The sequence below is a fragment of the Mirounga angustirostris genome, unplaced genomic scaffold (genome assembly GCF_029215605.1).
Source record: "Mirounga angustirostris isolate CCGP_5_RB_7025 unplaced genomic scaffold, mMirAng1.0.hap1 SCAF_4, whole genome shotgun sequence".
NCBI lineage: Eukaryota > Metazoa > Chordata > Mammalia > Carnivora > Phocidae > Mirounga > Mirounga angustirostris.
In genome coordinates this window covers 116,086,443-116,100,720 of record NW_026991712.1, presented here as the reverse complement: position 1 = coordinate 116,100,720, position 14,278 = coordinate 116,086,443, and the positions used below count along the sequence as shown (strand labels likewise).

General features: G+C 38.4%; 1 protein-coding gene across 1 annotated transcript; it reads right to left on the bottom strand.

The window, feature by feature from the left end:
* Positions 1-703: 703 nt before the first annotated feature.
* Positions 704-10,891, bottom strand: LOC123859419 (guanylate-binding protein 6-like). The gene is given in 11 exon segments (XM_054512758.2): positions 704-969; positions 972-1,110; positions 2,459-2,572; positions 2,574-2,653; positions 2,952-3,054; positions 4,516-4,728; positions 5,433-5,704; positions 7,571-7,767; positions 7,969-8,078; positions 9,360-9,472; positions 10,670-10,891. Coding segments are annotated over 11 exon segments (1,611 nt in total). The 5' UTR covers positions 10,860-10,891; the 3' UTR covers positions 704-889.
* Positions 10,892-14,278: the final 3,387 nt, after the last annotated feature.

Genomic DNA, 14,278 nt, shown 5'->3' with positions numbered 1-14,278 from the left:
CCAACTGAGCCACCCAGGCGCCCTATAACTTAGTTTTGAAGTAAATATAAGGGATTAAAAACCAAGGCCAAAATGAAAACAAGATTAAGATGTGAATTTTATGCATCCTGGTACTCTGATCTTAGTCTTAGACCCCCTCATTGAGCAGGCTGATGTCATTTCTAGAAATAGTGAGGAATTTCATTATCTCATAGCCAATTTCACATTCTTTTTATGATTATCATTATTAGTATTATACTCTATATTTTCTGTTATTTATTTATAAAATGGAAATTCAAGATTTCTTTAAAAAAGTCAAAAGATAAGAATATATAATGAAGAGCATGTGTCCCTTCCACCCCTGATGCCATTCAGTTCTTCTCAGAAGGAACCAGTGATACTAGTTTCTAACAAATTTTCCAGAGATATTTTATTTGTACATAGGTATAATTGCACATAATAATTTTTTTATAGTGAATACATTATACACACTGTTTTATTCCTTATTTCTTTATATTTTCAATATTTCCTATGTTTTTACAAATACAGCTCCACTGTCAATTTATTTACTGGCTACATAGTATTCCAGTGTTCAGACTGGCACATGTTCAATTTATATTACCAATATATAGATATAGATACTTCAATAATCTAATTAAGCAAGCTTTTGTCACTTAAAGTGAGGCCTCAGTGGATTTTATATATATTTATAATTTTGCAGATGTAGATTTCCTAAAAGTTATATATCAAAGTGTACATGCATTTATTCTGTCTAATGTAGGGCAGGCATTGCTATCCTCTTGTAGGCACTTTTTATATTTAAAACTTTTCTGGATAAAAGTGAAAACCATATGCACCAAAAATAGGCCAGAGTATATAACCACATTCTTTAATTTCTTTAAAAGGAGAGCTAATTCATAAATAGTGAGCTCACACCATGCATATTATCAAGTGTTCTAACAGGAGAAGAAAATATTGAAACAATTTCATTGCTAAATCCTCCAAGACTTGTGCAAACCAGGGAGTATCATTATTTTTAGTAGCATCAACCCTGTATTTCAACTGCTTTATCTCTTCATCCATCTCTTCATATTTCTTGCTAAATCTTTCATTGAGCGGATTATGTTGGACCTAAACAAAAAGTGAGAAGTAAAATTATCATTTTTTTCAAGAACTGCACTTCATATATAAAAACGTTGTCAAACTATCTTTGTTTTACTTCCAAAATTGTTCCTTCTTAACCTAGAAAGGAGAATTTTGCAGTGAGGAATATCACCTGGCTTGGACCTAAACATTGAGATGAAGCATAATTTAAAGCCTTCCTAGTATTCACACACCATTAAAGTTTACTAGGATGCTAAGCCTGACATGAGGACAAATGTAACATGTTTCAGTTAAAAAAAAAAAATGCCAGTTGGAAGGTAGACTTGGTCTGATCACACTCAGTTCCACTTGGGTTGGTATGGTCACCCAAATAGTAGAAATGATGGGAAGTTATAAGCTCTTCTAAAAATCTATCATAAACATGTCCTGATGGATAATGAGAGAATTCCTCCCTATGCCATTTGGTAACTTGGGTAAACTACCCACACCTGGAGATAAAATACCAAATTTAGAAGCTATCGCTTCCCTGTGTTTTTGAGTCTGTACATTTCTGATAGTTTTATGTCAGCATAGATCTACCTCAGGGTCTTTAAGTAGCAATAGAGTTTCTGATAATTGTCAGTGATCTTGGTAAAGCAAACCAGTTTCTGCTCGTCTTAAATACATATGGATATGCAGAATTTAAGAAACAAGGCAGAGGATCATAGGGGAAGAGAGGGAAAAATGAAACAAGATGAAACCAAAGAGGGAGACAAACCATAAGAGACTCTTAATCTCAGGAAACAAACTGAGGGTTGCTGGAGTGGAGGGGGGTGGGAGGGATGCGGTGGTTGGTTGATGGACATTGGGAAAGGTATGTGTTATGGTGAGCGCTGTGAATTGTGTAAGACTGTTGAATCACCTGTGCCCCTGAAGCAAATAATACATTATATGTTAATTAAAAAATTAAAAATTAATTAAAAATTGCATATGGTTGGAATATCTATTTAATCAAGCCTCATGAGATCATTTTTAAATTCCCAAAATAGCAACTCAAATGCTATTTATATTCTCCAAGAACTTGGAGGTGTCATACTCATCCTGAACTCTCTAAAGTCTGCATATAGAGTGGAGTTCAAAGGATTCTTTAGAAAAGAAAGAGGAGGAGGAGGGGAAGGGCAGGAAGAGGATGAGGAGTAGGAAGAGGAAAGGGAGGAGAAGAGGAAGGAGAGGGAGAAGAAGAAGAAGAATTCAAAGGATTCAGGGTTTTAATAAATTACAAGCAGTTAATGGCAATGGTACTTCCTGAGCTCCATCCCTGTAGCCTTCACTCATCCTTTCCTGAGGTACCAGAAGAAGGACCACCGAGCATTACCAAGGCCATGGCCAGACTTACCTTCAGCTTATCCTCCAACATCATGTTCTGTTCTTTTAGTATGTTTTCTCTCTCCTTCTCCATCTTCTCTTTCAGTTGGACTATGTTTTCCTGGAGAGTCCTTTCTTGTGCCTCCCATCTGCTGTTGCTGCTCCAGTAGTTTCTGTCTTAGCAGCTCCTGTTCCGTTTCAGCTGACTCCTTGCTGACCTGCTCCGCTACCACAGGAAAGTTTAGAGAGGGAAGAAAATTAAGTGAGGATTGATCTCTACCCTCCAGAGCTCAGAGACAAAAGAAAATTGGAAGGGAAGGTGGAAAATCTCTGAATTCCTCATGAATTTCAAAATGTGGGAAAGGCCCTGTCTGGCTGACATACAACTACAACTCCCCTTGTTTTTAGATTTAGCAGAGTTGTGCCTCAGAAGGAGAGGACGCTCCTTGTTTCAGGAAGGTTTTACCCTTATACCTGACAGAGGGACCTACCCAACCCACTGTGAGCCAAGCCCTGCCCCATACCTGCTATGGCCTTCTCCCTGTCAGTGAGGGCTTTATCTGCCTGCCAGATGGATTCCTCTATTGAAGCCTGCGACTGCAGAAAGCTCTGGAGGACCTCATTTGCCTGAGGAACCAAGAAGGAGCAAAGAACTTAGAGTTCCACTATGGAGATTAGTGCTGCAAAAACAAGTATGTCCATGTAATTTGTGCTTCATGCTTAAAATTCTACAGTGGCTCCCTACAAGGTGTCCAAGCGCCTTAGTGTGACCAGAGACTCCATATCTCCTGCTTCCTGTGTCCCTCCAGGCTCTCCCCCAGTGCTACTTTCTTCTCCGCACTCTAGGTTCCAGCCAGTCAGAACTATGTTCAGTTCTATAAATCCACAATCTCTGGTGTTTTATGTATTTGCTTTCTAATGTTGCCTCTAATTTGTACTGTTGCTCTCCTCTGTTATTTGCTGACTTTAACTTTAGGCAAGTTATTTTAACCTGCTTGTGCCTCTCATTTCAGATACATAAAATGTTGACAATAAATATAGACATTTCTTAATGCTGTTTGAAGGATTAAACTTAAGGGTCTAGGGAAACAGCTTTACATTATGCCTATAAGAAGTAAGAGTCCAGTATATATTAGTTGCATTATTAATTATGTTTATTACTACAACCTATGTAGCCCATTTTCTTTTATTTACTTCTTTATTATTATACTTTTTTAATTTGAGTGTAGTTGATGCACAATGTTACATTAGGTTGTGTGTACAAGATAGTGATTCTACAAATTTATATTTTCTGCTATGTTCACCACAAGTATAGTTACCATCTGTCTCGTTATATCACTATCACAATATTGTTGACTCTATTCCTTATGCTGTGCCTTTCATTCTCATGACTTATTCATTCCATAACTGGAAGCCTGGATCTTGCACTCCCCTTCCCCCATTTTGCCCATCCCCCTCCTCTCTCGCAATCATCAGTTTGTTCTCTGTATTTATAGGTTTGATTCTGTTTTTTGTTTATTCACTTGAGGGTGTTTTTTAAGATTCCACTTATGAGTGAAATCATATCGTATTTGTCTCAGTCTGACTTATTTCACTTAGCATAATATCCTTTAGGTCCATCTATGGCATCCTTTAGGTCTCAGATGGCATGATCTCATCCTTTCTATAGCTCCATAATATTGCATCATATGGAGCCCATTTTCACAGGTTCATATGTGTTACAACTTTGTATGCAATTGTCTGTATATTTGACTTCCTCTCTTACTTTTGATCATACATAAGTACAAGGATTCTTACTTTAACTTACTTTAACTTGTAACTTGCCATATTCAGTGCTGTGTTGTTGGTTGGGAAATGAGTAATTTCTGTTCTATCTCCTATGGATGTCAGAAATCAATACTCTTTTTTTTAGGAATAGGCATTTCCACTCTTCTCAGGAGTAAATAGCAAATAGTGGTCCTTAAAAGCTAAAGCTGTCATGATATCCCCATGCTGTTTATCACCCACAACTGGCACTGTGCTCTTCAGATTATCTGGAGACCCTTTTGGCTCTATTCTGTAGGCCTCCCATGCTCCCGTATTCCCCACCTTCACTCCTTTCCTGGGCACTTGTGAATAGTTCCATTCAATACTTTCCTTTGCTTCCCTGTAGAGCTCATGCCCTCCAGGAACAGAGAAAGTTCCTGCTGAAATACTTTCCATTAGGACCTGTGAAAGCTGATCAAGCCTAGACTGGCAGTATTCAATGGATGCCTCTTCATTCTGCTGCAAGAAATGCTCCTTCTTATCCTTTATGAGTTCCTACAAGGGAAAAGTAGGGGGATGTCACCTGAAGAGAGGAACAGGAAAAAATACCATTCCAAAGAATCTGGTAAAAGGATTGGTCTAACTGTGGTCCTCATGAGAAAAGCATTCTGTTGGAGAAGGACATGGAATAAAACAGGAATCACAAGACTTGATTTACTCACAACCTTGAATACTCTCTGCAAGACTATGGGCAAGTTTCTTAACCTCCCTGGTTCTTCTGAGATGTTGGAGTTGTATTACCTAATCTCTATGGCTCCTTGCAACTGGAGCATTCAGTGATTTTATCTTCAATGATATGGTGATACAACAAGGAGCAATGTAAATTGAAAATGGCCTGGAATGAGGGTGTGATGAGAGAAAATTTGTTTCCTGACAATAGGAGTGTGCTCTCAGAAAGCATCCATGCTCAAGAATGACTTTTGGGTGTTCTGGGCAGGCTTAGAATCCATAGAAATATTCAGATCAGGAGGATATCTATATTGATTTTACTTAAGAGATAAGAGAGATTTCTAGACAAAGTGCCTCAGGTTTGAAGGAAAAAAAAGAAAGAAAGAAAGGTAGTCCTTTAAAACTCTCTCATGAGAATCCACATTGCTTTGTCCTTGAGTAAGAGATGAGCCAGGGGGTCCATAAAGGTACTTCTAGGCTTCCTTCTTCAAAAGGAAGAGTCCTGAAGAGTAAATACTAAGACACATTACCACCAGCTTTTTCTGGAACTCCCGCTGGTCATCCTTGAAGGAGTGCTCCATGAACACTGCAGTGGCTTCCCTCTCACAGTCTGCATGCACATCCAGCAACTCCTGGAGCTTGCCTGTGGGGAGCTTCACTCGCTGGGCCATCTGCTCGCTGTAGTGGTCAGCTGCCTTCTGCACGGCCACTGAGTTCTCAAGCTCGGCTAGAGTTGTCACTGCGTTCTCCAAACAAGGCACTGAACCAGTATTGATGGTATCCATATAGGACCACCAGAGTCCTCAGCCCTGAATGAGCCAGGATATTAAAGGGATAAATATCAAATTATCACCCCATAGTATACCAGATTCTGAGACAACATTTCTGAAGTCACGCGCACTCATACCCACCACCCCCATCCCCCCACTCCATGCCACACACAGCCCTGCCTCCTCTATCTTCACCTTTGTTTTCCTATTGACTCTTAATTTTTATGGTTCTCCAGGCCACATGGCTAAAAAATTAAAAATTTACCTTTATCTAACATACTAAAGGGTATCTGGAAAACATAACTTCCCCTTTAAGAAATTAAAAGCAAGATAGATTATATAGGTAGACAGATGAGGCAAGATAAATCAGATTATATTTATTCTGAATTTTAAAGCTTCCAATGGATAATCACTGATTCATGGGATACTATTTATTTTTGTACTGTTCTAAACTCCCAAAATATTTTTGTATTTTTTTGCAAATAACACTTACCAGATGGGAGTTCCCTTGAGAAAAAAAAAAAGCAGTATGTTCTGTTTTTATCCCCAGTTAGTGATTTTTTTTAAATCAGTGGAGGATTTTTTTTTTTCAGATAAGTGGATGACACAGATACCAGTGACAAAGTGTGCAGTTTTGGAGAGGGATTTATAAACCCTCCAAAGTGAGATAATTATAAAATATACACATCTCTTCACGGAGAGATGTTTACTGAATGAATGGCTAAAAGAATGGAAGGTCAAATGGAACTTTTTGGTCTAATGTAGAAACTGAGCTTGGGATCAAGAAAAGCCACATAAATCCTTCTGTTCTAAATCTAAAATGGCTGACCTGAAATGTCTCAGCAAACTGAAAGTGCATTGTCTCATTTTTAAATTGATGGACCATTTTAAATATATATTTATAATATATATCATTATCAAGGAATAATGGAGCAGTATTAGGAACAACAGTATTAGGCATACTAGGACACTCTGGTTATTTAAGGAAAACTGCTTTGATGCTAGAAATAATTTGCATAATGTTAGCGATTTTATTTCACAAAAACCTCGGAGGAGTAAATGTACCTAAAATGTAATTCTAGAATGTCACCACTACTCTACAAACGCCTTGAGGTAAAGGACTAGACTTGATTTAACAGCATTGCTCTTCTGCCTACCCAGTTTCTCATTAAATGTTTTGGGAAAGTGTAAGTAGAAAACTGAAAGCAAGAATGAATAATCAGAATTGATCTTTCTCTCAAGATCAGAGATGAGATATATACCATTATAAATGTAACCCATTAAAATAATTTATTATTTCAAAATTATAACATGGATAAATATGTGAGAATTAAGAGAAAACTATGATATAGACAGTAAAATGAATGTTCTGATAATTTTCAGAAATATTGAAAAGGTGTAGCTTGAAAAGGCATACTTCTTCAGGTTTAATGTGATATATCTATACAGGCATTAGAAAGTAATATCCTTCTTTGAGAAGATTAATATCTAACTGTAAAATATATTTTTTATTGAACTGTATATATAGTAATATATTGATTTTCCTTGTAATTTTATGCCTAATACATTTCAGTCAGTTGTTTTCTTCAACACAGAAAAATAGAAGCCAAAGTAAGGAACATGTCTCTGGTCTTTGGAAAGTTTAAGCACCCATTGAAGTCTGGTAGCTAAATTAGCCATTATTTAAAGAACAAATCGGTTTTGAATAATTTCATTCTAGCCCAGGCTCTACTTTTCTTGGGTGAACTTAAACTCCAGTTCCTAGAGTTTTTCAACCCAACCTCAAGTCACCATTTCTACAGATTTCAATCTGGTCTTGAATACAAATGTAATCCCAAAGATAGTGGACTGTGTTTAGTAGCTTCCACCCTCTGTTGGACCAGGTCATGCTCTGATACCTGCAGTCAGCTTCAAGGCATTCTCCAGGTACTCATCTTCTGTGATAGGATGACCATTTAGCTTCAACTCCAGGGTCAAATCCCTTACAGCCCAGATAAAGTCTGGAAAGAAACTCACAAACTCTGTGGAATCTTCTGTTCCATCCTCTTCTGGGGAGGACTTTGCCCTGATTAGTTTTGTGAGCTCTGTCACATAACTAGGGCACAGTTAAGGAAAAGGAAGTTCCCACCCATTATTCCCACTTTTCTCTAACAAAAAATTATTATAAACACTCTGTTTTGCCCTGGGTCCCCTCTGCTCCACCAAAGGCAGCTAAGTGACAGGGACGGAGAAACCAACTTGATCTCTATTCCCATCAACTTAATGAAACATGGTGGCTTGGTCCCTGGAAGGATACTGCAGCTGCTCCAGGGCCTGGTGGTTGATGGTGCCCAAGCTGTTGTAGATAAAGGTGCTGCTCAGAAGCACAGTCAGGACAAAGATCCATGAGTTATTCTTAGGGTCACCCTAGAAAACACATTGGAGCAAGAGTTTTGGGAATTTAGTCTTTAGAAATTCATTCAGACACTTCTTCTATCAGTCTTTCATTTATTATTTCAGCTAACATACTTGCCATGCAAAGAAATAAGTTTGAAGACAGACATAGATAAAGATATCAACTTTGACAATTACGAAGACTTTTCGTGATTGTGACTTCTTCATATATAAAGAGACTCTAATCTTCACAGAGCTTGCTTATTCTTCTATTGGATGAAATAAAGTAACATATATAGAAAAACTAGTACAGTACCTGGTGTGCAATTCGGTATTCAGTGATGAGTGTTAGCATTTATTCATTCTACATATAGCTATATAAAATATACCATAATTGTCATTACTGGGGATTCAGATTATATTCAATTAAATTCAACAAATGTTTATAGGAAGCTACTGAATGTTTCCCACTGCTCTTACATTTAAAAAGCAAACTTGAAAATGGCAATTGTTACTTTCAAGGTGACTATTTCAAAGTGGTGACAAACATCCATAACAATGAATGTAACAAAGATGACAATATCTATAAAGATATTAGTAATCTTATATCTTAGTAATGTACATAAGCAATGGAACCTATAGCTATAATAGAAATGAAAATTTAGAATTTTATCAAGGAAGAGCAGAACTATGAAAGTTGGAGAAAGAGTGTATTTTATTTTAGTGTATTTTATGAAGGCTTACTGGAAGTCTTCATATGTGTGGTCTTCTCAACTGGACTGAAGATGCTTTGAGGGCAGGACCTTTACTGTGGTGACTAATAACTACAGTACTAAGCCAGGAGGCTGCAGCTCAGCTATTCAATAATTATTTCTTAAATTTAATCAAATAATTCAGGGTCCCCTTGGTGGCTCAGTCCGTTGAGCATCTGACTCTTGGTTTCGGCTCAGGTCATGATCTCCGGGTCATGAGATCAAGCCCTACATCAGGGTCCGTGCTCAGCAGGGAGTCTACTTGAGATTTTCTCTCTCCCCCTCTCCCCCTTCCCCCACTCGCGGTCTCTCTCTCTCAAATAAATGAATCTTTTTAAAAAATTAATAAAATAATTCATCCAGTATCAAGAAATAGAAGATTTTAGCTAATATATCCTATCTCACCTAGAAGTGAACTTCAAATAAACCAGCATGCCTCATTTACTATAGTTGGATTTCTAGATTTTGCATATAGATTACAGCAGTTAAATTATAAAATATCATGAAGAGGTAAGGAGCAAATCCAGAATAAAAAGGATTTATCTGTGACTGCCTGTCTTACCTTTTCCACATCACCCAGGCCCTCGGTATCCAGAAGGACCAGGGTGTGGTTTGGCTTGCAGGGGTGAGGCATACACCACATCCAGATGCCCTTGGCAGAACCCAGAGGGAAACCTGGAAGGGGAGGGGAGAAGGCAACATACAATGACAGAAGATTCATCTAAGTAACCAAAGGGTACAATGTCAGACTTTCTGGAATGTAAATACCCCAGCATACAAGATGGTTCTTTCTCAAATTCCTTAAGCGTGTCCTACTTTGTGTGTTATCTGTTTCAAGGAGGGCAGTGATGCCAGCAAATGGTCAAGATGGAGGCAAAGAGGCATTCATGAAGCAGAAAAAAAAAAATGGAGATCATTGATAACCATAATTAGAGCATTTTGAAAGAATGGTGAGGCACAAAGTCAGAGAGCAGTGGATTAAAGAAAAAAATGGGAAAAGAAAAAGTAGAAAAAGGAAATTGAGATCATATGTTTTGCCAATGTGATAAAAACAAAAAAAAAGAGGGGAGAAAGGTTGTTAACTACAATAGGATATGAAATCCAGGAAGGATTTTCAAGATGATAGATGTGGGGTCTGTGAGCACAACCGTCAAGAAAGAATTCTTGAGATATTTCACAGTGCAACTTAGTTTATTCAAGTAGCACATGGCCAAGACCCATTGACAAAAAGAGCTACACTTTTGCTGTGTGCAGCTCGTATTATATGCTTACTGCTCAAGAGGAAGGGGACGTGCAGGGAGTATTAGATCATAAATGTTTCTTCGAATTTCTACTCATAAAACTACTTTCACAAGATTTCTCTGGTGCTTCTCATTCAGTTCAATATTTACTGTTGTTGAGATATACAGGCAGTCCGGAGACCCTTTCAGAATGTAACAGTCAGCATATGCTTGATCCTTGTAGGAACAAGCAGGCTATAGGTCAGCCTTCTGGGCTAAAGGTGAACACTTTTCTGCTTCTATCCCTCCTCAATAGATATTCAAACATCTTTATATGTTGATGGGACTATCGCATAAAAAAGCAAATGTGTTTCAAGAGAGAGAAGACGTGTAATTTTAAGAGCCCAGTACTTGATCAGGTTAAAAAGGTGGGATCCTGAGCATTAGTAGGAGAGATTTTCCTTAACAAGAGTAAAACAGTATGATAACAGATTACAGTAAGAGTAATTTAGTGGTGAGAATTAGAAGTGGAAGTTTGGTTGACTGAGAGGATTTTGGTTCTCCTTTCACGTGCCCAGGGAAGAAAACTAAAGGTCTAAGAGCTATATAGCTAGAGGTAATCAGTAGGCCCCAGAATGAGTACAACACTCACCTCGGTTCTGTCCTGCAAGATGGTTCATCAAGTAGGATTTGCCTGCACGATACAGTCCTATAATGGCCACCACCACTACTGGTTGAGAAATCCTTTCAAGAATCTGTATAGCTGTCTGGTTCACTGACAGGTGCATATTGTTGTTTTCCACCAGACAAATGGGGGCCGTCATAGTGGGTCCAGATGCCATGGCAACCTGCCAACTTAGAAAAGCCTCCTAGTAGAAATAAGATTACAAAGTCATTCTCTGACTTAGAGTTATCCAAAGCATCCATCAGTTATGACTAGGTGAAACTTCTGTACTTTCTGTGGAACAGAATGTAACCTAGAATTAGCAGACTGCAGAGGGCTTCCTCTATTTGTGCCCCATCTCTGATGATATTAGTGATGAAACATAGGGTATTATTATTCTCCAAAGTTTTGCTTCAATAGTAATAATAAAATTCAAGCAACTGTTACTATCACTGAGGGTCTACAATATACCAGGCCCTGTGACACATACCTCATTGATATTTAGGAGAAACTACAAGTTAGAAATTATTGTACCCACTTTGCAAATAAGATAAATGAGTCTCACAAAAGCTGAGTAAGTCATAAAGCCAGGATCAAACCTAAACAATTGAACAAAATGGCAAGCTGGGAATCTCCAAGCTCTTGTTTCCCCAAGGAGATATCAAAAATCAAAATATTGGCTAGAATAATCTTATAGTAGTTCTGTAAAAACAGTCAAAGGTCTAAAGCAACCAAGCAAACACCCAGTCAAGAAAAAGCCATATTAAAAATGGTAGGAAATTCTGTGGTGTTTTTGCTTGTCCTTGGCCCACACACTCCCTGGTGTGGTATTAGTCTTGGTCTGGAGTAGGTGGCAACCCAGTTCCCCTTTTCTCCCTTGACCCAGAGGGAACAGAGCAGACCTTGTTCACAGTGTTCTAACCTGTCTGGGGTTTACCTCTTCAGGTCTCTGTTTCATGTCACATGGATCTCAGGCAGGGGCAGGGGCTAGGAATGTAGTGACATAACTTTGATATCAGATGGAAAGAAGCACTGGCATTGGTTTCCTGGGTATTGCTCATGAACTACAGAGAGATGGATCTGCAGATGCCAGGGGTGAGAGATTACCAGTGAAGACATAAAACAGACCATCTTAGGGGCGCCTAGGTGGCTCAGTCTGTTAAGCATTTGCCTTCAGCTCAGGTCATGATCACAGGGTCCTGGGATCAAGCCTTGTGTTGGTCTCCCTGCTCAACAGGGAGTCTGCTTCTCCCTCTCCCTTTGCCCCCCCACCCCCCGCTCGTGTTCTCTCTCTCAAATAAATAAAAATTAAAAATTAAAAAAAGACCATCTTAGGCAGTAGTTCAGTTCCCACTTCCCTCCTTTAGACTGGATGGAGCAGAGCAAACTATGTTTATAATGTTCTAATCTGTTCTGAGCTGCCTGAAAGAATGGTCTTTGTTTCACCTAATTCAGATATCAGTCAGGGAGAAGCAAGGGGCATTGCTTGGGAAAGCTGCAGGGAGACTGACTTTCAGACCCCTCTGGCAAAATATTATGAGTGTGTGATATTGTGATTTACAATAAGAAGTATGTATGTGGTCTTTGTCCCTGCTCCTGACACACAGCTTCCAAACACATTTAATTTCCCAAGTGATGAAAGTAATGGAAGTATCTTTTGTTATAATATTTGGTCTTTTGTCTTTGGTTCTAAAATAGGTCCTAAAGTAGTTCCAGAGAGAAAAAGGTGAAAGAAGTGTCTTCTGTTATACATAATAAGCACCTTTCACCTACACCAAAGTTTATGTTAATGAGATGATTTTGGAAGAACCCCAGGATAACCACAGAATGAAGGCTGGTTGCCAAGGGAACCAACAATGTCATTAGAGAGTTGGACCTTTCAGCCTCATCTCCCAACCTCTGGGGAGTGGGAGAGGGCTGAAGGTTGAGTTAATCACCAATGGCCAGTGATTTACTCAATTATGCCTATTTAATGAAGACTACATTAAAAACCCTAACTGAAGGAGTTTAAAGAGCTTCCGGGTTGGTGAACATGTGCAGGTGTTCAGAGAGTGGTGTACCCAGAGAGAGCATGGAAGCTCCACACCCTTTTCTTGATACCTTGCCCTATACATCGCTTTTATCTTGCTGTTCCGGGGTTGTATCCTCTTTCTTTCTTTCTTCTTTCTCTCTTTCTTTTCTTTCTTTCTCTTTCTTTTTCTTTCTGCTTTTTTATAAACCAGTAATCTAGTGAGTAAACTGTTTCTCATGAGTTCTGTAAGCTGTTCTAGCAAATTACTGAACCTGGAGTAGAGATGGCAAACATAGCCAGTCAGAAGCAAGGCGACACCCTGGATTTGGGATTAGGATCTGAAGTGGGGCCCATCTTGTAGGACTGACCCTTAACATGTAGGGCACGCACTAACTTCAGACTGTTGTTGTCAGAATTGCTTACTGTGGAAAATTGCCTATACATGTGGTGACCAGAAGTGAAGTATTGAGAATAGTGTTGAGAGGAGAAATATAATTTTTTTTCCTTTTCAGGGTGGAGACAAACAATAGACTGTCAAAGTCCCAAGGAGAGATTCTGAGGGAAATTAAGACATTTAAAAGCAGTGTATATGGGAAAATTGAAAAAGCAGCACATAACCTCAGGGAAGATGCATGCTCAGAAAAGACCTAAAAAGACTTTAAGGTTTCTCCCTAGGTTAATGCTAAGGCTCAATACTAAGACCCAACTAATTAGCAGAAGACTTCCCTGGCACAAAACCAATATGCAAAGAATGGAAAAGGTGGCTGTTTCCATAAATGACCAATTTTCAACAGAAACAACAACAATCACAAGGCATACTGAGAAACAGGAAAATATGGCCCTTTCAAAGGAAGTAAACAAATGTGGCAGAAAACATCCCTGAAGAAACACAGGCATTGCATTTTCTAGGCAAAGACTAAAGTAATTTTCTTAAATATGCTCAAAAAGCTAAGAGGAAACACAAAGAACTAAAGTAAATCAGGAAAATGGTATGTAAACAAAATTAGTCCAGTCACAGTGTGGTACTGGCATAAAGATAGACATATAGACCAATGGAATAGAACAGAGAGACCAGAAATAAACCCTCCCGTATATGGTCAAATGATTTTTGACAAGCCTGCCAAGATCATTCAATGGGGAAAGCACAGGTTTTCAACAAGTGGTGCTGGGGAAATTTGATATTCACATGCAAAGGGATGATGTTGAACCATTACTTTAACACCATATATAAAATTTAACTCAAAACATATGAAAGACTTAAGCATAAGAGCTAAAACTACAAAAATTCATAGAAGAAAACACAGGAGAAAACTTTCATGATACTGGATTTGACAATGATTTTTTGGATATGACACCAAAGGCATGATCAAAATATGAAAAAATGGGAAATAGGACATCATCAAAATAATTTTGTGCATCAAAGAACACCATCAACAGAGTAACAAGGAAACCCACAGAATAAGAGAAGAAAACCGCATATCACACATCTGATAAGGGATTAATATCCTGAATCTATAAGAACTCTTACAACTCAGTAATAACAACAAAAACAATTCAGTTCAAAAATGGACAAAGGACTCAGACAT